General features: G+C 38.2%; 1 protein-coding gene and 1 non-coding gene across 9 annotated transcripts in view; both read right to left on the bottom strand.

Annotated features, from left to right (window-relative positions):
* Positions 1-27820, bottom strand: part of BICD1 (BICD cargo adaptor 1) — a 251349-nt gene that overhangs the window by 117610 nt on the left and 105919 nt on the right. For all 8 annotated transcript variants that reach the window (XM_061125244.1, XM_061125253.1, XM_061125251.1 and 5 more), the window contains exon 2: positions 21546-21758. In XM_061125244.1, the coding sequence (XP_060981227.1) occupies positions 21546-21758 (213 nt within the window). The remainder of the gene's footprint in view (positions 1-21545; positions 21759-27820) is intronic.
* On the bottom strand, positions 22957-23063 carry LOC133044123 (U6 spliceosomal RNA). The gene has a single exon (XR_009689866.1). It is a non-coding gene; the product is annotated as a U6 spliceosomal RNA (small nuclear RNA).

The raw sequence follows: 27820 nt of genomic DNA, 5'->3' as shown, positions 1-27820 counted from the left end.
GTAATCTGAATCATTAAGAACTTTTTAATACAGTTCTTCTAAACCTGGTCCAAGCTGGGTTTAGAAAAGTTAGAGAAACTAGAGATCAAATTGCCAACATTCAGTGGATTATAGAGAAAGCAAGGGAATTTCAGAAAAACATCTGTCTCTCTTTCACTTACTATACTAAAGCCTTTGACTGTGTGGATCATGACAAACTGTGGAAAGCTCTTAGAGAGATGGGAATACCAGAACATCTTACTTGTCTCCTGAGAAACCTGTATGCGGGTCAAGAAGCAATAGTAGAACCCTGTATGGAACAACTGATTGGTTTAAGATTGAAAGAGGAGTGACAGGACTGTCTGCTGTCACACTGTTTGTTTAACCTATATGCTGAGCACATCATGAGAAATGCCGGGCTGGATGAGTTACAAGCTGGAATCAAGGTAGGAAGGAGAAACATCAACAACCTCAGATATGCGGATGATACGACTCTAATGGCAGAAAGCAAAGAGGAACTAAAGAGCCTCTTGATGAGGGTGAAGGAGAAGAGTGAAAGAGCCAGCTTAAGACTAAATATTAAAAAAACTGAAGATCATGCAATCTAGTCGTAAGGCATGTAGAAGGGGAAAAGGTGGACATAGTGACAGATTTCCTCTTCTTGGGCTCCAAAATCACTGTGAATGGTGACTGCAGCCATGAAATCAGAAGACATTTGCTTCTTGGCAGAAAAGCTATGACAAACCTAGACAGTGTGTTGAAAAGCAGAGACATTATTCTGCTGGCAAAGATCCATATAGTCAAGGCTATGGTCTTCCCAGTGGTCACATACAGTTGTGAGAACTGAGCCATTAAGAAGGCAGAATGCCAAAGAATTGATACATTAGAACTGTGGTGCTAGAGAAGACTCCTGAAAGTCCCTTGGAGAACAAGGAGATCAAACAAGTCAATAATAAGGGAGATCAATCCTGAATATTCACTGGAAGGACTGATGCTAAAGCTGAAGTGCCAGTATTTTGGTCATCCGATGCGAATATATGACTCATTAGAAAAGTCCCAATGATGCTGGGAAAGACTGAGGGCAGGAGAAGAGGGGGGTCAGAGAATGAGATGGCTGGATGGCATCACTGATGCAATGAACATGAAGTTGGGCAAACTCCGGGAAATGGTGAGGGACAGGGAGGCCTGGCATGCTGTAGTCCATGGGGTCACAAAGAGTCAGAAATGACTGGGCAACTGAATAACAACAATCACCCCAGGACTTATGCTACTTCCAAAAGTTTATAAATCATGTCTTAAAGATCTATGTCAAATCACAAAAGTTGTATATATAGGAAATAGTAATAATATATCAAATATGCTTATTTTTCATTTCAAATTGAAAATAACTTTAATAATAATTCATTCTTCTCATTTATCTTGCTCTGTAAAATAAAAATATTCTATTTTTTTCAGACTATAGTCTATTCCAATTCTCTCACTGTTTATGATAAGTTTAAATACAAAGTATAGATAAGAATTTAACACTTTTATTAGAAGAGAAGCCTCAAGGTGTAAATGATGTTGGGCCATTTAGCCAATTAGGGGAACATTTTTATTTTTATTATTTATCTATTTATATTTTTTTGCCTTGCTGCAGCATGTGAGATCTTAGTTCCTTGACCAGGGATAAAACCCATGTTCCCTGCATTGGAAACCTGGAGTCTTAACCACTATACAGCTAGGAAAGTTCCCAGTTCAGTTCAGTTCAGTCGCTCAGTTGTGTCTGACTCTTTGCGACCCCATGAATCTCAGCATGCCCGGCCTCCCTGTTCATCACAAACTCCCGGAGTTTACTCAAACTCATGTCCATCGAGTCGGTGATGCCATCCAGCCATCTCATCCTCTGTCATCCCCTTCTCTTCCTGCCCTCAATCCCTCCCAGCATCAGGGTCTTTTCCAGTGAGTCAACTCTTCACATGACGTGGCCAAAGTATTGGAGTTTCAGCTTCAGCATCAGTCCTTCCAATGAACACCCAGGACTGATCTCCTTTAGGATGGACTGGTTGGATCTCCTTGCAGTCCAAGGGACTCTCAAGAGTCTTCTCCAACCCCACAGTTCAAGGAAAGTCCTAGGGGAACATTTTAAATTTAAACTCTGACACTGTTCCAAACATTAAACTGAATCTCACATAGACTAAAACATTAAAAGTAAAAATTAAACCATAAAAACTGATATAAGTGAACTGATATAAGTGAACATTACAGTTTTATAGTTTTGAGAAGATTGAAGGGGAGAAGAAGGAAGAATAGCATCCTATTCTTTTTTTTTAATTGAAGGATAATTGCTTTACAGAATTTTGTTGTTTTCTGTCAAACCTCAACATGAATCAGCCACAGGTATACATATATCCTCTCCCTTTTGAACCTCCCTTCCATCTCCCTGCCCATCTCAACCCTCTAGGTTGATACAGAGCCCCTGTTTGAGTTTCTTGAGCCATACAGCAAATTCCCATTGGCTGATACTTTACATATGGTAATGTAAGTTTCCATGTTACTCTTTCCATACATCTCACCCTCTCCTCCCCTCTACCCATGCCCATAAGTCTATTCTCTATGTCTGTTTCTCTGCTGGTGTCTGTAAATAAATTCTTCAGTACCATTCTTCTATATTCTGCATATGTGCATTCAAATATGATATTTATCTTTCTCTTTCTGACTCACTTCACTTCACATAATAGGTTCTAGGTTCATCCACCTCATCAGAACTGACTCAAATGTATTCATTTTAATGGCTGAATAATATTCCATTGTGTGTGTGTACCTCAACTTCTTTATCCATTCATCTATTGATGGACATCTAGGTTGCTTCCATGTTCTAGCTATTGTCAATAGTACTGCAATGAACAGTGGGATACATGTGTCATTTTCAATTTTGGTTTCCTCAGGGTATATGCCTGGGAGTGGGATTGGGTCATATGGTGGTTTTATTCCTAGTTTTTTAAGGAATCTCCATACTGACTTCCATAGTGGTTGTATCAGTTCACATTCCCACCTACAGTGCAAGAGTGTTCCCTTTTCTCCACACCCTCTCCAGCATTTATTGTTTGTAGACTTTTTGATGATGGCCACTCTGACCAATGTGAGGTGATATCTCATTGTGGTTTTGATTTGCATTTCTCTAATAATGAGTGATGTTGAGCATCTTTTCATGTGTTTGTTAACCATCTGTACGTCTTCTTTGGAGCAATGTCTGTTTACATCTTTTTCCCACTTTTTGATTGGGTTGTTTATTTTTCTAGCATTGAGTTATATGAGCTGCTTATATATTTTGGAAATTAATCCCCTGTCAGTTGTTTCATTTGCTATTATTTTTTCCCATTCCAAGGATTGTCTTTTCACCTTGCTTATAATTTCCTTTGCTGTGCAAAAGCTTTTAAGTTTAATCAGGTCCAACTTGTTTACTTTTGCTTTTATTTCCATTACTCTAGGAAGTGGGTCATGGAGGATCTTGCTTTGATTTATGTCATTGAGTGTTCTGCCTATGTTTTGCTCTAAGAATTTTATAGTTTCTGGTCTTACATTTAGGTCTTTAATCCATTTAGAGTTTATCTTTCTGTATGGTATTAGGAAGTGTTTTAATTTAATTCTTTTACATGTAGCTCTCCAGTTTTCCCAGCACCATTGACTGAAGAGTCTGTATTTGCCCCATTGTATATTCTTGCCTCCTTTGTCAAAAATAAGGTACCCATAGGTGCATGGGTTTATTTCTGGGCTTATAATCTTGTTTCATTGGTCTATATTTCTGTTTTTGTGTCAGTACCATACTGTCTTGATGGCTGTAGCTTTATAGTATAACCTGAAGTCAGGAAGGTTGACTCCTCCAGCTCCATTCTTCTTTCTCAAGACTGTTTTGGATACTTGGGGTCTTTTGTGTTTCCATATGAATTGTGAAATGCTTTGTTCTAGTTCGGTGAAAAATGCCGTTGGTAATTTGGTAGTGATCACATTGAATCTGTAGATTGCATTTGGCAGTATAGTCATTTTCACAATATTGATTTTTCCTACCCAGGAACATGGAATATCTCTCCATCTGTTTATGTCATCTTTGATTTCGTTCATCAGTGTTTTATAATTTTCTGTGTACAGTTCTTTTGTATCCTTAGGTAAGTTTATTCCTAGATATTTCTTTTTGTTGCAATGGAAGCATCCTATTCTTAAAACCACTGAAAGGAATCCCAAAGGAAACAAGCAGTAGATGTAAAAACAGAGCAAAATTTCAATGTGTCAAAAGTAAAATAAAGTCCAAAGGTAAATAAACTGGGGTTAATACTCATAGCAAATGATTAAGAAAAACAATAATTTCTTGAAGCACACATAAATAATAGAAAAGTTAAAACCTAATAAATGTGCAAAAAATTGTTACAGAAATTACCCCTTAATTAATGTATTTATTCATGTATTATTCCAAAAAATTAATGAAAGTGGCAAATTTCTTATTCACTCATTTGTTCTTTTTTTTTTTTTTTTTTTAATGGGTGTCCAGTATATACCAAGTTCTGTACTAGGATATAGTGATGAACAAGATAGACCATGTCCCTACCATCAATGACCTTACAAATTAATACTGAAATGCCACTATTCAGCTATCAAATAAGCACCTGAAAGAATTATGAAGCTTAATGCTTCCTAGGGCTTAATGCTTCCTGGTGTAATGGGAGTTCTCTTCTATTACTAATGAAAGCAGAAATTATTTTAATCCTCTAGAAAAGCAATATAACTACATGTGTAACCTTAAAAAAAACCTTTTACCATTTGATCCAGTAATTCTACTTCTAGAATGCTATTCTGAAGAAATAATCCTAAAAACATTTCCAAAATATATGCAAACAGCAGTGAAATAATGCAAAACCCAACTCTGACTCACTGCCTGCTGAGTGTCAAGTGCATCACATGTAAGGATTCACAACAGCCCTGTGGCAGTAGGTGTTACTTTTATTCCCATTTACAAGATAGCAATATTGAGATCCAGAAAGTATAATCATTTGTGTAAGTTTATTCAGCTAATATGTGCATGTTGCTGCTGCTGCTTAGTCATCTCATCTGTGTCCAACTCTGTGCGACCCTATGGACTGCAGCCCGCCAGGCTCCTCTGTCCACGGACTTCTCTAGGCAAGAATACTGGAGTGTGTTGCCATGCCCTCCTCCAGGGGATCTTCCCTGCCCAGGGATTAAACGTCGGTCTCCTGCCTTATAGGCAGATTCTTTACCACTGAGCCACCAGGGAAGTCCTAATATGTGCATAACACAGTGTTAAACCTTGGCAAATGTGAAGCTAAATACACCTGAAAAATCTGCACTTAACTCTAAAACAAAATGCAAAGCTTTTAACTTCAATGAATCACAGCCTTGTCATAGTGAAGGTATTTGCATAACTCAATGAAGCTATGAGTCAAACCGTGCAGGGCCACCAAAGACAGATGGGTCACAGTGGAGAGTTCTGACAAAACATGGTCCACTGGAGAAGGGAATGGCAAACCACTCCAGTATTCTTGCCATGAGAACCCCAAGAACAGTATGAAAAGGCAAAAAGATATGACACTGGAAGATGAGCACTGCAGGTCACAAAGTGTCCAAAATGCTGCTGGGGAAGAGTGGAAGGGAATTATTAATAACTCCAGAAAGAACAAAGTGAGTGGGCCAAAGTGGAAATGACACTCAGTTGTGGATGTGTCTGGTGGTGAAACTAAAGTCCGATGCAGTAAATACAATATTGCATAGAAACCTGGAATGATAGGTGCATGAATCAAGGTAAATTGGACATGGTCAATGAGGAGATGTCAAGAGTGAACATTGACATCTTAGGAATTAGTGAACTAAAATGGATGGAAATGGGTGAATTTCATTCAGATGACTGTATTTCATTCATAATTCATCTGAATTTCATTCAAATGACCACTGTGGGCAAGAATTCCTTAGAAGAAATGGACTAACCCTCAGGTTCAACAAAGAATCTGAAATGCAGTACTTTGAGTGCAATCTCAAAAATGACAGAATGATCTTGTTTTTGCTTCCAAGGTAACCATTCTTTATCACAATAATCCAAGTCTATACCCCAAACACTAATGCCAAAGAAGCTGAAGTTGATCGGGTCTATGAAGACTTACAAGACCTTATAGACCTAACATCAAAAAAAGATGTCCTTTTCATCAGAGGGGACTGGAGTGCAAAAGTAGGAGGTCAAGAGATACCTGGAGTAACAGGCAATGTTGGCCTTGGAGTACAAAATGAAGCAGGGTAAAGGCTAACAGCGTTTTGCCAAGAGAACACATTAGTGATAGCAAATACCTTTTACCAACAGCACAAGAGACAACTCTACACAGGGACATCACCAAATGGTCAATACCAAAATCAGATTTATTACATTCTTTGCAGCCAAAGATGGAGAAGCTCTATACAGTCAGTAAAAACAAAACCTGGAGCTGACTGTGGCTCAGATCACGTGTTTCTCATTGCAAAATTCAGACAAATTGAAAGAAGTAGGGAAAACCACTAGGCCATTCAGGTATGACCTAAATCAAATTCCTTAGGATTATACAGTGGAAGTGATGAATAGATTCAAGGGATTAGATCTGGAAGACTGAGTACCTGAAGAATTATGGACAGAGATTTGTAAATTGTACAAGAGGCAGTGACCAAAACCAATCCCAAGAAAAAGAAATGTAAGAAAGGAAAATTGGTTGTCTGAGGAGGCTTTATAAACAGCTGAGGAAAGAAGAGAAATGAAAGGTAAAGGAGAAAGGGAAGGATATACCCAACTGAATACACAGTTCCAGACAATAACAAGGAGAGATAAGAAATCCTCCTTAAATGAACAATGCAAAGAAACAGAAGAAAACAATAGAAGGGGAAGGCTAGAAATCTCTTCAAGAAAATTGGAGATATTAAGAGAACATTTCATGCAAGGATGGACATGACAAAGGACAGAAATGGTAAGGATCTAACAGAAGCAGAAGAGATGGCAAGAATACTTTGAAGAACTATACAAAAAAGGTCTTAATGACCTGGATATCCACAATGGTATGTTCACTCGCCTAGAGCCAGATATCCTGGAGTGTGAAGTCAAGGGGGCATCAGGAAGCATTATTATGAACAAAGCTAGTGGAGGTGATGGGATTCCAGCTGAGCTATTTCAAATCCTAAAAGATGATGCTGTGAAAGCATTGTATTCAATATGAACAAATTTGGACAACTCAGCAGTGGCCACAGGACTGGAAAAGGTCAGTGTTTATTCCAATCCCAGAGAAGGGCAATGCCAAAGAATGTTCAGACTATGGTACAATTGTGCTCATTTTACATGCTAGTAAGGTTATGCTTCAAGGTAGGCTTAAGCACTATGTAAACTGAGAACTTTCAGATGTACAAGCTGGGTTAAAAAAGGCAGAGGAGCCAGAGATCAAATTGGCAGTATTTGTTGGATCATAAAGAAAGCAAGGGAATTCCAGAAAAACACCTACTTCTGCACCACTGACTATACTAAAGCCTTTGACTGTTTGGATCACAACAAACTGTGGAAAATTCTTAAACTGATGGGAATACTAGAGCACTTTACCTGTCTCCTGAAAAACCTATATGCAGGTCAAGTAGGAAAGTTAAAAGTGGACATGAACAACTGGTTCAAAATTGAGAAAGGAGTAAGACAAAGGCTTGCTTATTTAACTTCTATGTAGAGTACATCACGTGAAATGCCAGGCTGGATGAATCACAACCAGGAATCAAGATTGCCAGAAGAAATATCAACAACCTGAGATGGGCAGATGATACCACTCTAACAGCAGAAAGTGAAGAGGAATTAAAGAGCCTCTTGATCAAGGTAAAAGAGGAGAGTGAAAAGCTGGTTTAAAACTCAATATTCAAAAAACTAAGATCATGCATCCAGTCCCATAAGTTCATGGCAAACTGAAGGGGAAAAAGTAGAAGCAGTGACAGACTTTCTGCAGCCATGAAATTAAAAGACGCTTGTTCCTTGGAAGAAAAACTATGACTAACCTAGACAGGGTTTTAAAAGCAAGGACATTACTTTGCCAACAAAGGTCCAGACAGTCAAAGCTATGGTTTTCCAGAAGCCATGTATGGGTGTGAGATTTGGACTATAAAGAGGCTGAGTGCTGCAAAATTGATGTTTTCAAACTATGATGCTGGAGAAGACTCTTGAGAGTCCCTTGGAAAGCAAGGAGATCAAACCCGTCAGTCCTAAAGGAAATCAACCCTGAATATTCATTGGAAGGACTGATGCTGAAGCTCCAATACTTTGGCCACCTGATGAAAAGAGCCAACTAACTGGAATAGACCCTGATGCTGGAAAAGACTGAAGGCAAAAGAAGAAGGTGGAGGCAGAGGATGAGATGGTTAGACAGCATCACTGACTCAACTGACATGAATTTGAGCAAATTCCAAGAGAGAGTGAAGGACAGAGGAGACTTGTGTGCTGTAGTCCACGGGGTCATGAAGAGTGGGACATGAGTTAGTGACTAGACAACAACAACAAGGAATTTTACTGAATACAACTATTTTTGTGTATCTGCTCCATCCAACATGAAATATTATATTATTAGGCTTCAGTAGATTCTCTGGCAATCTTGTTTTTTTAAATATTTATTTATTTATTTGGGTCACACTGGGTCTTAGTTGTGGCATGTGACTTGTGGGATCTTTAGTTGTGGCTTGTGGGAGCTAGTTTACTAACCAGGGATTGAACCCGGCTCTCCTGCATTAAGAGCATGGAGTCTGTATCAGGGAAACTCTATCTCCAAAAGCAGCTGGAGCTGAGCACTAAGAAATCAGTTGACTTCAAAAGTATTCTTGTTGAATTCAACCTTATTTTTATATTAAATCTATTATTCAATCTCCATGATAACCTCTACGCATTTCAAATGAGAGCAAAAAACACATGGATTCTTAAAAGAGAAGTGATCAATTAGCACCATCTAAGATCACCATTACAATAAACAAAGAAGACCTTGTCATAGAGTCTTTAATTAATAATACTTAGGCTGGAGAGCCAAGTGGTATCCACTGGATGTTTCCCAGAGGGCTCTAATCAGGCTGTGTGCTTAGAGGATGTCAGATAGGTGTTTTCTGTTTTACTTCGGGCAGCTTTCTTCAAAGAAGCAGCCCAGGGGAAGAGACATGCCTTCCAGTACTAGAATTAATTATGTATTCACTTTATTCCTCAACATTCTTATAGAGGTTGATTTGCAGAGTGGTGCTCAATAGAATGGTTGTTCTTGAAGGAGAAATTTTGCAGCAAATTAAAATACAGCACAGAATTTTCATTTCTCTTTGCCAGAGAGTCTGAAAAATTGTGGTTACACATGATGATCTACACATACACATTGAAAACATTTGCCAACTCAGTAGAATTTCTCTCAATCTGAAGCTTAATGGTGGATTTGCCCATTATAATTAGAATTAAGTAGTAACACTGTCTGACCTTGGAGTGTCATTGCCCTTCTCTGCTGACTGACTCCAGCAGAAACAGTGATGCAAAGTAAATGGATGGGTTAGTACATCATAATAAGATGGGCATCACCAACTCTTTGGCTTCTGAATCTTACTAATGTTAATCATATATTCTGTTCCAATGGCAAATGCCCCAAGAAGATTATGATATAGTAAAAAATTGATCACCAGCAAAAGTTACAGGGCTTCCCTGGTGGCTCAGTGGTAAAAAATCCACCTGCCAATGCAGGAGACACAGGTCTGGTCCCTGATCTGAGAAGATCCCATATGCTGTGGCTCAACTAAGACCATGTGCCACAATGACTGAGCCTGAGCACCCTGGAGCCTGCGCTCTGCAACAAGAGAAACCACATGAGGAGCCCATGTACTGTAACTAGAGAGTAAGCCCTTGCTCTTCACATCTAGAGAAAAGCCCACACAGCAAAGACCCAACACAGCCAAAATAAATAAAATTAAAAAAAATATATTTTAAAAGCTACATATTTATTACCTTTTTTCTTCTTTCTTTCTTTTCTTTTTTTAATGGTGTAGAATATGTATTTCCAGTAGGGATTGGTATTACCTCTGTGGTAACCTGAATAAAGGCCTCCAAAAATATCTAGGTCTTAATTCCTAGAGTCTGTGGATGTGGTAGCCTATGTGGTAAGAGACATTGCAGATGTGATTAAGTTAAGATTTTTGAGTGAGAGAAATTATCCTGGATTCTGGGTAAATCAGTGTGGTTCAGACGGTAAAGAATTTGCCTGCAGTGTAGGAGGCCCTGGTTTGATCCCAGCATTGGGGAGATCCCTGGAGAAGGGAATGGAAACCCACTCCAGTATTCTTGCCTGGAGAATTCCATGGACAGAAGAGCCTGGTGGGCTACAGTCCATGGAGTCACAAAGAGTTGGACACAACTGAGGGAGTTAACACTTACACTTATCAGAGGGAAGCAGAGGAAGATCTGACACAGAAGAGGAAGGTGATATGACACTGAAATAAGATGCTATAATGCTGGCTTTGAAATGTGGAGAAAGGGGCCATGAGTCAATAAATGCAAGGGGGTGCAGTCCTAGAAGCTGGACGAGGAGAAAGACATTCTTCTAGCACCACCAGAGGAAGTACAGCCCTGCCAACAACTTAGCCCAGTAAACTGCAGACTTCTGTCCTGCAGAAGTGTAACACAATAAGTCTGTATTTTCATTAAGCCACCAAATATCAAGTATTTTGTTACAGCATCTCTCAAGAATTAATACAGCTCCCAAAGGGGTAAAAATTAATTTGGGGGGAAGCAAAAAAAAGTCATATATTACAACAGCTTCTGATCCTCTCAATCTCAACACTACCCTACAAAATCCTATTCCTCAGTATTTTGTTTAGAGGCAATTAGGGAAAAAAATATCTGAACTGCTCTTTTTTTGTTTCTGTGCTGGGTTTTCTCTGCTGCACACAGGCTTTCTCTAGTTACAGAGAGTGGGGGCTACTCTCTAGTTTCAGTTTGCAAGCTTCTTATTCTTGTGGCTTCTCTTGTTGTGGCTCAAGGACTCTAGAGCTCAGGCTCAATAGTTGTGGAACTTGGTCTTGCCCCTTGACATGTGGGATCTTCCCAGACCAGGGATCGAACAGGTATCCCCTGCACTGCAGGGTAGACTGTTAACCAAAGAAGAGTCTATCACCAAGGAAGCCCCCAAACTGCTCTTTAAGGAGTTGAGAATGAAAAATAGGTTGGGAAACAATAGTTCATTGGCAAGCACTGTCGATGACAGTTTGATTCAAATATTGACGCAAGACTTTTATTACTCTCAAGGCCCATTTCATCACCATTAGCAGTTAGATAATGCTATTAGACAAAAAAAGCACTGCTACCTTGACGCCATTAAACAAAATAGATATTACCATCTTGACAGGTTCTTCTGTACTTTCATCCTAACAACAGAATTTACCATCCAGAAAAGGCTTGCTGACCACTTCTTTGTGCAAGTAGCCAAATCTCTACCTCATTTTTAGACAGGCATTCTCTCCTATACTCCACAACAAGACAGGAATAATTTGGCCCATAAATAGTGTCAATCTATTAATGTGTGTGTTTGAAATTGTGTGCCAAAGTCCATTACAAAGTACATTTTAATATTCCAGATTTAAAAAATGTAACACAGGAAGGTTTATGACTATTGTGACAGTCTTGGAAGAGATTGTTTAATCATAATTCTACCTTTGGAATAACTGTTTTAGTGAAACCAAAACTCTATCAGAAACCTATTTATAATGTACTTTTGGCATTACTGAACAAATGATGATGAAAAAGCTATATAAGTAGTTAACCAGTGGATAGCCTTTCTTATGGGATGCATTCTGCTTTCACATAAATTGAAAGTTAAAAATCTGGGTATATTAATGTATCTAGTATGATTCAGTCTACAGAATTTTAAAAAATATCTTTGTTGATTAAGCATTAAAAAGTATAAGTCAAGATACATATTAACATTCATTATATCACTAAGCTCCCTCATTAATTTGCTCTTTCTGCCTCACTCAAGTAAAAGTTTCCTTTAACCTTCAAGAAATTAAGTTCTGAGTAGATTCAGGTATTGTTGACTGTTAGATTAAGCTAAAAATTCCCTTAGGAGCATTAAATGCCTGAATAGAATCTTAATCAGGCTAGATCTGCCAACCAGGGTCTTCTTTGGAAAGAGGTCAAGATGTAAGAAAAAAAGACTAAAATTGTCCTCTAAGCATTCTAGCAGACATGCTGATTGTGCATTACTATACCTTCTGCCCAGTCCACACAGGGAGCAAAATCTGAGCCTGGGGTGGAAGAAAAATTTTGAAACAGAATCAAGCTATTTATAGTCCAAGAATCAGTGTGTACAAAATGAATTGTGCACAGATCTTTATTCTTATGTTCCAAGAGGTAGAAGTCTGGTGTTCGACCATAATTCACAAGACAGGAAAGAGAAGGGAGGGAGGGTAGGTAGGAGGAGGAAAGAAGGAAGGAAAGGAAAGGAAAGATATCTATATATATGTTATATATATAATTCATATATATAACATACATACATACATACATACATATATATATATATATATATATATATGATATATACATCAAGTATATACCATACCAGTTCTACATTTTAAAAAAGTAGACTGGCTTTTGCTGCTTATTTTTTTAAAATGCTGAATGATAACTGATAAAACCCGATTACCTTAGAAACTATAAAGAAACTACACATGAATATTTTTTAACTCCATGGCTGATTCATGTCAATGTATGACAAAACCCACTGCAATGTTGTGAAGTAATTAGCCTCCAACTAATAAAAATAAATGAAAAAAAAAAAAACAAGAGATTTTATTTTTTAACCTATGCCAGCTCCAGAGTTGCCATTTCTGCATCCTGCCCCAAGGGTTTTCCAGGTGGCTCAGTGGTAAAGAAACCACATGCCAAGCAGGAGATGTGGGTTTGATCCCTGAGTTGGGAAGACCCACCATTAGGGAAGGAAATGGCAATGCACACCAGTATTCTTGCCTGAAAATCCCATGGACAGGGGAGCCTGGTGGGCTACAGTCCATGGGGTCGCAAAGAGTTGGAAGTGACTTGGCGACTAAACAACAACATCCTGCCCCAAGCAAAGCTTCCTTGCCATTTCTAACATTAGCTTGACCGCTTGAAGTTTCCCATTTAATTTTATATTTGGCACTAGTTTAATGACTGGCTGTTACACAGGAAGTTGATCCAATTGTCATTATCAGGCCAGAAGTTGATGCCTCTTCTTATTGTCTAATGCAGAAAGAAATGATTCACAAATGAAAATGGTAGTATTTTGAACCTGTGTCCTAATGCTGTCCAACATCTGGATGCTGGATGCAACATTTACACATGCCTTCAATTTTGAATTTTTCCCTAGAATGTTTGGGATTATGGAGATGCTGGTCCTTATTATCTCCCCAAAATAACGACAAAAAAGACTAAAATTATTTTTGACTAAAGATCAACTGACGTTGTTTTGAGAGCTATTTAAAAGTTGTTCTGTTATTTCTCATAGACAAATACAACAACTTAACTTTCCAAATCATAGGAAAAAGGTATCTTCAGCTGTTAAAAAGAGAAATTATCTGCCGATGACCAGAATCTACTTGCTGCCTACAAGGACAACCCAGTAGGAATGTGGCAAGTGACCATCAGTACCTGCTGGAAACAAACATGGCAGAGCTTTCAAAATTAAAACAAACAAACAAACAAACAAACAAAAAACTGGTTTTCTGACTTTAAAAATAAAGAGCAATTAAATGTATATGCTCCTTACAACAGCATGCATTTTAATCAGTATTCACTGACTCCATGAGCATATGCGATTACAGCAGACATGATGATTTTAGTGATGTGAATAGCACCCTCCTCAATTAATGGAAACCTGATTCTCCCTTGGGGACATTGTTTCCCCTGCAACTCTCTCAAGCATGGACCTGGAGGTGAGATGCCTCTTATGGCTGTTTCATTCATTCTCCTTCTTCTTCACCCCTAAAACTACCTGCTTTAAATCTCATGTCATCATGAGATTTTTTTTAAGTTAGTAAATGTACCTTTTTTTTTAAATGTACATTTTAAAAAACCAAATTAACACCAGCTTCCTCAAGGAACAGGGTAACAGCAGTAGGAGAGGCTCAGACACTGCATACTATCCACTGCTCAGCACCGTTCTTGTCCCTTATCAAACACCAACTCATTCCCCCTCGTTTTTCTAAGACTTTAGCTCCTGGTTCACTGCCAATGTTTCCTGAACTCCTGGTCTTAATTCCTAGTATTCTCAATATGCATAAAGATGATCTCAATTCCTGGAATTCCTCCTCTTGGGGGATCCTCTCCTGTCAACCACGCATTTCCGAGATCATACCTCAGTGACTCATGCTTTTCTAAGTGATTATGTCACCACTTCTCTATCCTCAAATACCCCACACCCCATCTTCCCTCTCAGCTGCTGACCTTGCTTCCTTCAGTGAGAAAATTGAAGCAACCGGAAAAGAACCTGCAAAGACTCTCTTCAATCAAACCTGCCAGGATACCAGCGATGCATCCACAAACTCCTCTTTTCCTGGCTATCTACTGTAGAAAAATGAAAACTTATGTTCACATTAAAATATAAGTGTACATGAATGTACATAGCAGCTCTATTTGTAATTGCCAAAATCTGAAAAATGTTCAATAGGTGAACTGATTAGAAAGTAAAACAAAACTGTGGTATATGCATATGGTAGTATTTGACAATAAAAAGGAAGGAACACAACGGACAGGCAACAACTAGATGAATCTCAGAGGCGTTATGCTGAGGGAAAGAACCCACTCTCAAAGGTTATGTACCATACAGTTCCATTTACATGACATGCCTGAAAAGACACAACTACAGTGATAGGAATCAGAAGACTATCAGAGATTGAAGAGGGGAGGGTATGACTACAAAGGAGTAGAAGAGGAGATGGGAGATTTTGAGGGTGAGAAAACTTCTGCATCCTAAGTGTGGTTACATAAATCTATATTTGTTAAAATTCACAGAACTACCCACACATACATTTTAAAAATTCTGTGAACCTGTAATTTTAAATTAATCCTATAAAAAAACTCATTAATGTAAATTATTATTCCCAAAGGCACAATGAAATCACAATAATTCAAAAGCGAATTGTTTGAATATTGCTGAACTTTGCTTTCAAATTCTCGATGATGGTAATATGATGGTAATAGGGATGTTGTGTTTATTGCAGCTCAGCAAGTGTGGGAAAGAAGCAAGGACTCTTAACCATGCCTGGTTTAGGACAACAGTCTGACTACTTGGTGGACAAATTGTTAGCCTCTTTGTCTCACCCATAAAGGGGGGAATAGAAACAGTACATGCCTCATAAGTTTAAGAGAATTAGGTGAGATAATTGAAGGAATGTAAAATGCTGAGTATCATGCTTGGTACATGATAAGCTCTCATAAATGTTAGGTATCATATTATTTAAACCAATTAAAAAGAGTGATCATTCTTTTTAAATTAAATTTAAAAAATCACTTTTTGACACTTTGCAACATTCCAGGGAGGTGTGAGGTCCATTCCCAACAAGTACAAAGAGCAGGACAGAAACTGGAACATTTCAGGGAAATAACTTTTCAGCTATAGCCAAGCTATGCCTTTACAGAATGGAAAATCATCATTCACTGGAAGTCTCAATCATATGCAGCTGTGTGTAAATCCAGCTCTCACTGACCAATCATTTAACCAGATCTCAGAGACTATAAGAAAAGCTTTGTTATTATTGGATGCCTTAATTTAAATAGTTCAACTTCTCCCAACCAGTAAGCACATTCAATGTCGTACTGAGAAATAATGCAGTGACTCTTTTGAGAACCAGCCAGGTACAACAGGCTATTTACACTGATAGTATTTAAAAACACCTAGAAGTAATTAGCCTCCAACTAATAAAAATAAACGGAAAAAAACAAAACACCTAGAAGACTCTCTTGCAACCTATGGGCTTTTAAACATGTGATGTTTCTTATTTTGGTGTCAGGATGTCAGCCATTACTTCTTGCTGTCAGAAGGTGCTGGGGCCTTCTGACAGAAGACCCCAATACATCTTTCTACATTTATTGTTTCTGTCTTGCTGTGTGTAAATAAGTCTGATTACCAAACTTTGAAACAGTAAATAACACTAACATAGTCCTCTACTTCTTGTGAAGCACTTTCATGAAAAATATTTTATCCTCATAAACATCATGAGACATAGGAGAGGTGTTATTATTATGTTTATGTGGAAAAATGAGAAGTTTAACCACACATCTGATCAACTGTTTAGATGTTTCTTGCTTAGTCACAGCAGGTACCACCGATCTGTGTTGTTTTTTTTTTCCGATCCGTGGTTTTAATGAGACTAAGATGAGGGTAATTTACTGTACAATTGTAAACTGTACAAAATGTTATATTTTTTTTGTCCATGTGAGCTGCTCTAACAATAACACAATAGGCTAGGTGGCTTAAACAGACATTTATTTCTCATAGCTCTGGAGACTAGGACGTCTAAAATTGAGGCACCAGCAGATTCAATGTCAGGTGAAGGCCCACTTCTGGTTCAGAGACGGCCATCTTCTTGCTGTGTCTTCACATGGTAGAAGGGGTAAGGGAGCTTCTCTGCTGTGTTTATACAGTCTCATTCATGAGGGCTCCACTCTCATGACCTAATCATCCCCAAAGGCCCTACCTCCAAACACCATCATATCGGGGATTAGGTTTCAACATATTAATGCTGGGGGGGGGGGGTGGGCGGGGCAGGACACAAACATTCCATCTATATTACATGTTGTCTAAAACACAGCTCACTATCTCCGGAGATACTAAGGTATTGAAAGAAAGAGTTTCTGAACACACTGAGTTGCCTTAGCATTGAAAACAACCACTCATTGTTGAATTTTTGTTCACTGATGCTTTCAGGTACCCAAGCATCTGACTCATAGCAAGCACTGAAGAGACCTCTGTTGAATAAATTCATGTATGATTTCAAAATAGAAAATTTAAAAAGATGAAAACCCTAAGATAAGGAACTCAAACCCTACATCCAGCAGTTCACATTTTCAAAAATTTCCAGTCGGGTAAAGATAGTCAATAGTATGTGGTTAAAGAGCGAACACACATTTTTAAGAGACACTGGAGGTCAGTCTAAGAAGGTAATAACCAGGATGCTGAGGCATCCTGAAACCATGTCACATGAGGAAGTGCTAGTGTATCTAGATACGTTTAGTTTGAAAAAGAGAAAATAAGACTGCTCTTTCCAAATATTTTAAGTTATTGGGCATGGGCTAAAATTTTCAAGTGGAATAGAATACTTAAAAAAAAAAAAAGTATTCTCTGTAGATCCACTGGCTAGGAATATGACCAGTTAGTGAAAATTACAGAGAATCAATTTTTCACTGAACAAAAAAGGGCAGTTTAACAATTGGAGCTGTCAAGCAGCAGGATGGGCAGCCTTGGGAGGTAGCTGGAAGATAGGAATGAACAGTAATTTAACATCTCGTATGTGTACGGCATTGGACATAGGACCTGTATAATGTATAGGACCTTACATTAATATTACCATCTCTAGGTCAGAAGTGAGGAAAGTGATGCTTACAGAACAAAAGTGACTTGTCCAATATCACACAGTTGCTAAGTGGCACATCTGGAATTCAAACCAGAAGTAGTTAACTCCTAACATAAGTTATTTCTGTTCAGTTCAACTCAACAAACATTCTTTTTCAAATGTCTGCTTTTGACCAGGAACTATACTGAGTCCTGGGAAATACCAAGATAAATGACAGACAAAAGACAGTCTCTTCCTTGAAAAGATTCAGAGTTTACCGTCTCCACAGTGCTAGAAGTGTCTGAATAAAGGCTATATGACCATTCCAGGTTATTGGAGAAAGAATTATTGATCTGGCAGTAGTCTTTATCAAATAATCACTTAAGGTGCCTGCATGTCCAAATTCATAGATGTGGCTATAATAGATTTCTGAAAATTGAGCTGGTATATTATAAAATCTGGTTGTGTATTCCACTGAGGGGAAAATGGAGCTTCAGACATTATGAAAATCATATGAATTAAGCAACTTTTAAAATATAAAATGACCATATCCTAATGTTACCAATAGGTTAACATTTTGTTACTGGACCTGAAGGATTAACACTTAATTTGATTGACTCCCATTTGGTCCTTTGATTGGGTGACATTTTTCCTTTATACTCTCTGTCCTTAAAAATCTTATTTAAAGCAGTTTACTCTTTAAAAACACATACAATAACGCTATTTAAAATGTCTAAAAATGAGAATTATATGAAAAATCTCTTAGATTTTACAGTCACACATAGTGCTGGAGCTTTTCAATAACTAAAGCAATAATAAAAATATATTGTAATTCCTACCATCTGATTCATATCTCAACAGAAAGAATTTTCAAGGCAATAAATTCAGAGAGGTATTTACCTAATGTTTCTTTAACCTAAGAATATGGACCTACATAATAAATGATATCTTCAATAATATTTTTATGGAGGATTCAGAAAGTTATTAATGATAACAGTTTATGTTTATTACATATTCACTATATAATAAAATAATCTTTAACAAATTCTAGCTGAGACTAGAATATTGATTTTCTAACACCTAATTCAGAAATGCTTCCATTTTTTTCACTATACTATCCTATACATACCATATATAGAAAAGAATTTGACCGTGGAACTACAGATACACACACACACGTGCATGCATGCACGCATGCAAATGTGAGTGTAAAATGCCCATAACACACACAGCACACATATAAACACAGGTACCTTTACCAGTATTGATGATTCTACTGAAATTAGAGATTAGTCCTTTTAGTAAATAAAAATAACTCCATTAATGAACTTATCAAAGTCACACAGCACCTGTCAAGCTGATGATTTACTATGTTTTGCACTGGTTATCTTTGTCTACTTTTCATGGTCCTATCACGTCTCTCTTTCAGTCACTATGTACCCTCCATACCCAGAATACAAAAAGACAAATAAAACTGAGACTACAATAAAAACAAATCTGGGATTTCAGTTTAACACCAGTCATCAAAAGTCTATATCAATATACCAAGAAACTGAATTTATTCCTTTTCTCCTTTTCCAAATGTACTCAACCCTGCATGCTAATAATAATTTTATTAGTGACATTAAAACCTAAGGTCTGTAGGAAAAACAGCAGGGCTCTGGGGTGTAGCAATACCACTCACTAGCTTTCAGCCCATCAGAAAGAATATTAACAGATACACTGTTGGTACACTTAGAAAACCAGGAAACTGACCACCTATTTTTTTCTTTTAGTTATCGACAAACCCAAATAGCTATAGTGCCTTGAGCTGTTTTAGATTGAAACAATACATAAATTTGGATGTAATAAGTTATTCTCTTACTGCAAATCAACTATCGAAACTGCATAGAAATCAAAGGATTATAACCAAGAAATTATTCAGCAATTCCCCAAATTGTGAGCCTTATGATACTCTAATACCCAGCCAAAAAAAAGTCTAAATTAATGTTTCTTTTTTTTTTAATTAATGTTTCTTAAAGTGTGGTCTCTATGTGCTGTAAATTAGTTAGAAATGCAAATTCTTGAATTCCACCTAGAATCAGAATTTTAGGGGGTGGAGCACAAGACTAGGTTTTGATGAGTTGTTTAGGTTATTCTGGTGCTCACTAAAATTTGAGAAATGATCTGAATGAAGGGTTTCTCAACATTTTGTTTCCTTTATGGCCTCAGTTCATTTCTACTTTGCATGCTCATTCATAACCAACTCCTGTTGCTTATCATAAGCCTACTCCTTGGAAACTGCAATCAAGCACGGTATAAGTGAGGATCCTCTGTCAATCCCCATTGTCTTGCATCAACAGAAAAACATCTATGGACACCCTTTCCTCAACCTTTGCTATTCTTGCCTCAGCTGCAACTGCCACGCACAAGATAGGGTGTGCAGCTTTCAGAAGATCCATCCAATTGGCAACCAAAACTGTCCAACTCACTGGTTTCAGTCCTTCCATACAAACCACCTGCACATGGGTACCCAAGGCACAGGTTGCCCATATCACAGTCCCTCTGCCAACCTACTATGTGAGCCTACTGTTCATGGTGGTGAGGGTGCCTGTGGATGTTTTGGGCTTTGCTTAATCCAGGAAAGTAGCCTATGGCACCTTGAGTCCACTTGGAGGAGGAGGTCTGGTACTCCAAAGGACAATCAAGTGATGATGAAAACCCAGCACATACAGATGTGACAAATGAAGAACTGGAGATGGGCTTTGTTTTTTAACAATCATTTAGGAAAATGAGGCAGAGTGTCCTGAAAACTCTCATGTTCTTCTCGGTACCCAACACTAAATTCCCCTTGGTTGGCTCCTTTCTTTGTCTCCAGAGTCATACTGCTATATTCGGGGCATGCCCAAAGGCAACAAACTAGGTAAAGCAGATACTTTATTGTCAGTATTCACTGACTTCATTGTAATATGGTCACAGGCTAATGTAAATTATTGATTAAATTTAAGTAAATTTTGGACAACTTATCTCTCATAATAATGAAACTTTACTTGTAATACGCCACTAATTTCAAGAGAAGGGTATCAGTGGGTTGCTTTGGTTGCATTTCACAATATCAAACAATTTTTTCATCCAATGTCTTTCTATTATTATGCTCAGTTAATGAGCCTACTTGGTAGTGTACCCGGAATTTGTTCATTAACCTCCACTGCAGTGGTGTAGGAATTAGAGGATACTTGCACGTCTTCTACAGCTTTCTTAATCAAAAAATGGAATGAACGATTTAATATGAAGTTTTCAAAGCTACTCCTAAAAGGGTAGTGGATGAATCTGCTTCTGGCTATTTCTGTCCCCAGGATCACCTCCTCCCCGCAGGGCAGAATGACTCTGCCACTCTGAAACCATCTGGCATGTGATGCTGCTAAGTACAAATCTGAAGGGAAAGAGTGAATTCAGGGGAGGCCCTGGGAATGAAGAAGGCTCCTAATCTGATTCATACCAGCTATAATTTGCTGCTTGTCTAAGACCAGCAAAACAGTTTATGGTTCTCTAACGCCAGACTCTCAGACTCCCTCAAAACACTCCTCCGCCAGTCTCTCTCCCTCAGCAAGGAGAGTCCTGTGCTAACACCACCGTCATTTTGAATTAGTTCTGACACTGAGCATAGAGCCAACCATTCCTCTCCACATTGTACTGAAACAGGTAAAGGGAAGGAAATGTTAAGGTCACTATATTTTTTAAACACCTCTGCAGAAATAGCAAGACCAGGTCCCAAGTACTCAATAAATAAAGGCTTTAATTCTCAACAAATGATAAGAGAGAGAAAAGCTCACCTCAGAACAAGCTTTCATTTCACTAAAAAAGCAGAAAAAATTTGCTGGCACTGACATTATGTGCTTCTTGTTTAATATAGCTCCTCTGATTAGTGAAAAAGTTTTACTCCTCTTTCCTAGCAAGAATTTTATCTTCTCTCTCCCACAGCTCTCTCCCAGGGAATATGTTTGCTATTTGTTTACCTCCTTCAGATCCTGCACGACGGCTGTGAGCCTCTCATTTTCTGCCTGGACATTAGTGACCACAGCCCGGCTCTGTTTCAGTTCGTTCTGCATGTCCAAGATCTTCCCCAGATAGTAAGCTTCCTTCGATGCTGACTCCTGCAGAAGCGTCTCCTCCCGAGTCTCCCCATCCTCAGCAACCTTACGGTGGATGGAGAAGGACTGCCCAAACGCCTGCAGAGGATTTGAAAAGAGAAAGAGCACAAAATGAAACGCACCGCTGCACTACTCAACAGAATTGGGAACATGATTCATTTTGCTTTGTGTACAAGAAAAGCTCTTCAGCAAGACTTTCAGAAGCAAAAACTACACAGTTCATGTAACAGGCTAGCAGCTCTCACTGACACTTGAAATAATTCAATTTAATAAGGAGAAAGAAAAATTTTAAATATTTTGCTAAAATATATATATAACATGTTAAAACTGGAAAAACATTACTGTTTGTTTTATGTTACCATTTTTTAGATAAATCCTATCAAGGAATAGACAGCTAAGCACTAATGAGACCATGAAAATTCATATTCTAATTTTTAGTCTAGAAAAAAAAATCCCCAAAATAATTTTCGAGAAAGAAAATGATAGTTTCATTAGCTTTCTAATACATTAGTGGTAAGAATATATCAATTATAAATAATACCTTTAAGAGAGAAAACTACCAAACAGCATTCAAACTTCTGGTACCACAAAAAGACATTAAAATGTGATCAATATATAAGAAAACATATCTGTGTGCAAAGAAAAAAAAACAAAAATTAATGAAATTGATAAGCTACAGTTGGTGAGTGGGAATGGGGTAGAAAGAATGAGGGTACGAAATGCTATACAACAGATCACATTTCATAGGAGTGAAACTTTTTGAGATTGTCTTATCATATCATTCAGACTCTTAGAACTACAGTAATGTTTCACATTTTATTGCTCAGTTGTGTCCGACTCTTTGTGACCCCATGGACTGCAGCATGCCAGGCTTCCCTGTCCTTCACCATCTCCCAGAGTTTGCTCAAACTCAAGTCCATTGAGTCGGTGATACCATCCAACCATCTCGTCCTGTCATCCCCTTCTCATCCTGCCTTCTTTCCCAGCATCAGGGTCTCTTCCCATGAGTCAGCTCTTTGCATCAGGTGGCCAAAGAATTGGAGCTTCAGCTTCGGCATCAGTCCTTCCAATGAATACTCAAATTGATTTCCTTTAGGATGGACTAGTTGGATCTCCTTGCAGTCCAAGGGACTCTCAAGAGTCTTCTCCAAACCACAGTTTGAAAGCATCAGTTCTTTGGCACTCAGCCTTCTTTTTTTTTTTTTTTTCATTTATTTTTATTAGTTGGAGGCTAATTACTTTACAATATTGTAGTGAGTTTTGTCATACATTGACAAAAAATATGGAACACTTTACGAATTTGCGTGTCATCCTTGCGCAGGGGCCATGCTAATCTTCTCTGTATCGTTCCAATTTTAGTATATGTGCTGCCGAAGCGAGCACGCACTCAGCCTTCTTTATGGTACAACTCTCACATCCATACTTGACTACTGGAAAAATGATAGCTTTAACTATATGGACCTTTGTTAGCAAAGTAATGCCTCTATTCTTTATAATGTTTCATGTACCTCCCAAATAAACAACAATTAAAATCAGCCTCTATGTGTCCAGGGACCCAATGGAACACAAATAGCAACAAATGAACCCAGCTGTACTACAAATGAACAACATGACTACATTGAAAGGAGTCAAGAAAAAGAGATCTAACCTGAGTAATTTTGGAAATTGGTATTTTTGCTATACACTGTAAAGCTAAAGACAAAACGAATTGTACCCAAACACTACAGTCTAGTTAGTAAATTTGTTTCTCATAGGGATTATAGAGGCACAATTCTAAAACTTCTTTACATGTATACTAGGTTTAAGGAAATAAGTAAACATATTATGGATAATGAAAGCCAAATTTCTCCCTGCTGGAGAAAGGCATTACAAATAAACAAAGGGAGAAGGAAATTAGTGCTATTGGGTTGTAATTAGAAGTATCAGGATAGTCTTTAATAGGGAAGTAGTTCAATAGACGGAGAGACAAAGGTGCTTATGTGTGGTTGTGTACACAGATTTTCTAGCTCTGTCAGCAAGCCTTGCAGCCAAATTTTGTTTCTAAATATCAATCACCAATTGAAAGAACTAGGGCTCTTTTAAGAAAGGACTGAGTTCCTGGCTGGAGCAAAATGAACTTGCTGCAAGCTGTGGTGCCAAAGAGTAACAAAATGCTTTTAAAAAATGACGTGGATATGTCAAAGGACACAAGAGCCTACCAAAAGAGGCTCCCAAATGGCCAAATCTGGGATAATTGGGGGGAACAAAATAGTTACAGTAGTGAATTATAATCCATAGAACAAAATCAATATTCATGAGTCCACACTGACGTAATAAACTGAATAAATAAGGGAAGAAGGAACAGCTTTTCTTTACAGAAGTCTAATAATTTAATTCTAATAGAAATAAAATACATCAGAATTACTTGGCAGATACCAAGTAATAATTATTGCAGGTAAAGATTATCAATGAAATATATGGAATATAAAATAATAGGCAAAAAATATTATGAGAAACAGCATATTTGCATAGTCTTAAAGCATTTTCTCCCAAGATATTTATTAATTCCAATGGGAAAAACAGTAACTTTGCAATGGAGTAACCCAGTAGACCTTAACTAAGTGACCAAAACTTAGCTCAGCAGCAACAAGACATCCTGACATTGTGTACCCTCTGATCAACACATGAGGCAGGCACAGGGTCATTGCTGTGATATTCTTGCCAAAAATACATAAGCCAGTTTTTACTACAAGAAAGCCTGAAGCAAATCGAAATGGAAACATTCTACAAAATAATTGGCCAGGACCCTTCAAAAGTATTAAGGTTAGGGAAAAGAGAGGAAAGACTTCTCCAGACAAGATGAGACTAAGGAACCATAACAGTTAAATGCAGTACAGGAATCTGGATGGGAGCCTGACCTGAAAAAAAGATATTAGTAGGACATTTGGCAAAATCAGAATACACTCTTAATATTGGCTAATAATATTGTAGCAATGCCAATTTCTGGTCTCCATAGTTGTACTCTGGTTACGTTAGGGTAGCTCACACGGTAAAATATCTGCCTGCAGGTTCAGTTCCTGGGTTGGGAAGATCCCCTAAAGAAGGGAATGGCTACCCACAGCAGTATTATTGCCTGGAGGATTCCATAGACAGAGAAGCCTGGTGAGTTGCAGTCCACGGGGTTGCAAAGAGCCAGGCATGACTGAAGCGACTCAGCCCCCACACACACATACATATATTTTAAAATTTCAAATATTATTAAATGATGCTTCTGGACTGTGTACAGATCATGAAGAAATAAGGCTGGAGTTAACAGAGAAGGGTACTCTTGGTGTTTGGCTTCTTCAGTCTCAGGACAGAGAGACATACTTTATTGGAGTAGCCAAGATTCTACATGTGATAATAAGCGTATAGACTTATGAACAGACGAAAAACTACCTTTGGAGGTGCCATTGACCTTGCTTTTCCATTGGTAATGATCAGATTCTGTGAGAGCAATTCTGAATTCATTGCTCATTAAAAAGCCTTTGGAAAGATGTCTGGCAGCACATCTCTCCATGGTGACCTGGTGACCTACTGAAGAGTAGACCCTCACCCTGGCAAAGGAAGCTTTACTATATCCTCTTCTTGGGTTAGTCACTAAGTCATGCCCAACTCTTTTGCTACTCCCATGGACTATACCCCACCAGGCTCCTCAGTCCCATGGGATTTTCCAGGCAAGAGTACTGGAGTGGGTTGCCATTTCCTTCTCCATCCAAAAGTTAGTCATTATTGTTATGAGGAATGTGCTCTTTCACTAGGCCTGATTTAAAACCAGTGTAAGTATGGAAGGTTATCCAAGAACATTTATTATGGTGTAAATTTTTTTTTAACTTGAAATATAAAAATAACACCAATCCAGCACAGGCTACAGATGTTCCATGATCTACATTTGCAAATTCTTTAAGAACTAACATGACTCAGAAAAATCTGCATTTAGGGAGAGTGAAGGAGAAAACACTCCTATTTTACCCAACTTCTAACTGTTGGTAACCAGAACTGGCCATGACAGCCAGCTGACAACTATCATACGGCTAATTGTTGAAGCTGATGTACCAGGCCTGTGTGGCTCTGCCAGGTACCTCCCTCCTACACCACCATTCCAAGTATCTCCTGACAAAGTTGGACCCAAGAGAAGAGAAGCAATCTCTTATAAGGCTATTGAAGCTGCATGCTTGGCAGAAATCACAAAACTAGCTTTGCTATTTATAGGCAAACCTAGGGCAGTCGTGCTGCTAGTTATATTTTGTTCAGATAGCAAATTCTTTTTAGGCACTGCAGTCATTTCATGGGCTATCTGTATTTGAAATTAATTGGAGATAAACTGACATTGCTATACAATTTTAGAATGTACTAGGATTTCTCATTATATGTGTAGCTACAATTCCACAATTATGACCTTTAATAGAGTGCATCACAGTGGATCAGTTGCTTTCTGAACTGCAGGGCAGTTTAAGTTCATTTAGCTATATAATAAGTATACCTTGCTTTCTTATTCTACTCACATGACCTCTTAATGCAAAGAAAACTGGTATTTTTTACCTTCATATACAAGACAATATGTTAACCATTAAGCAGAATTTTCATACTTTTTGTCCTTCATAATATGAAAGACAAAAGTTCAGCTAGTATATTTAATAATATCACATTATCTTTCAAATACGACCCTTGATTACAGAACTTTCATTCTTTCATCTTAAAAATTGTGACAAAACAGTACACTAGGTTACTCAAGGACATTAAACAAAACATTTTTACTTGAAATGTTAAAATTTTTTCATACATTTGTTTGTTCACTAAATAAGCATTTACAGATAACTATAAACAGGCAGTGCTTGAGGCACTGAGGATTCAGCAATATTTTAGAAAAAAATCTCTGCTACTGGGAGAATTCTAGTGGAACACAAATAAATCAATAAGTATGTGGTATAATGTTAGAAAATTTTAAGAAGAAAATGAAATCCAGGGTAAGAGCATAAAACAGCACAGCCAAATAGAACTTCCATCAATGATATAGACATCTGTGTTGTCCAATATGGTAACCACTGTCCACATGTGCCAAAAGAGCTCTTGAAATGTGGCAATATGACCGAAGAAATAAGTTTTGAATTTTATGTACTCTAACCCATGTTGGAGAAGGAAACAGCAACACACTCTGGTATTCTTACCTGGAGAATCCCATGGATGGGTCACAAAGTCAGTCACGACTGAGTGACTTCACTCACTCAACCCAAGTTCAGTTCAGTTCAGTCTCTCAGTCGTGTCTGACTCTTTGCGACCCCATGAATCCCAGCAAGCCAGGCCTCCCTGTCCATCCCCAACTCCCGGAGTCTACCCAAACCCATGCCCATCGAGTCGGTGATGCCATCCAGCCATCTCATCTTCTGTCGTCCCCTTCTCCTCCTGCCCCCAAGCCCTCCCAGCATCAGGGTCTTTTCCAATGAGTCAACTCTTCATATGAGGTGGCCAAAGTACTGGAGTTTCAGCTTCAGCATCAGTCCTTCTGATGAACACCCAGGACTGATTTCCTTTAGGATAGAATGGTTGGATCTCCTTGCAGTCCAAGGGACTCTCAAGAGTCTTCTTCAACACCACAGTTCAAAAGCATTAATTTTTTGCCACTCATATTTCTTCACAGTCCAACTCTCACATCCATACATGGCCACTGGAAAAACCATACCCTTGATCAGATGGACCATTGTTGGCAAAGTAATGTCTCTGCTTTTTAATATGCTATCTAGGTTGGTCATAACTTTCCTTCCAAGGAGTAAGCATCTTTTAATTTCATGGCTGCAATCACCATCTGCAGTGATTTTGGAGTCCCAAAAAATAAAGTCTGCCACTGTTTCCACTGTCTCCCCATCTATTGCCCATGAGGTGATGGGACCAGATGCCATGATCTTAGTTTTCTGAATGTTAAGCTTTAAGCCAACTTTTTCACTCTCCTCTTTCACTTTCATCAAGAGGCTTTTTAGTTCCTCTTCACTTTCTGCCATAAGGCTGGTATCATCTGCATATCTGAGGTTATTGATATTTCTCCCGGCAATCTTGATTCCAGCTTGTGCTTCATCCAGCCCAGGGTTTCTCATGATGTACTCTGCATATAAGTTAAATAAGCAGGG

The sequence above is a fragment of the Dama dama genome, chromosome 22 (assembly GCF_033118175.1).
Source record: "Dama dama isolate Ldn47 chromosome 22, ASM3311817v1, whole genome shotgun sequence".
NCBI classification, from domain to species: domain Eukaryota; kingdom Metazoa; phylum Chordata; class Mammalia; order Artiodactyla; family Cervidae; genus Dama; species Dama dama.
This window is presented reverse-complemented; position numbering and strand designations above follow the sequence as displayed.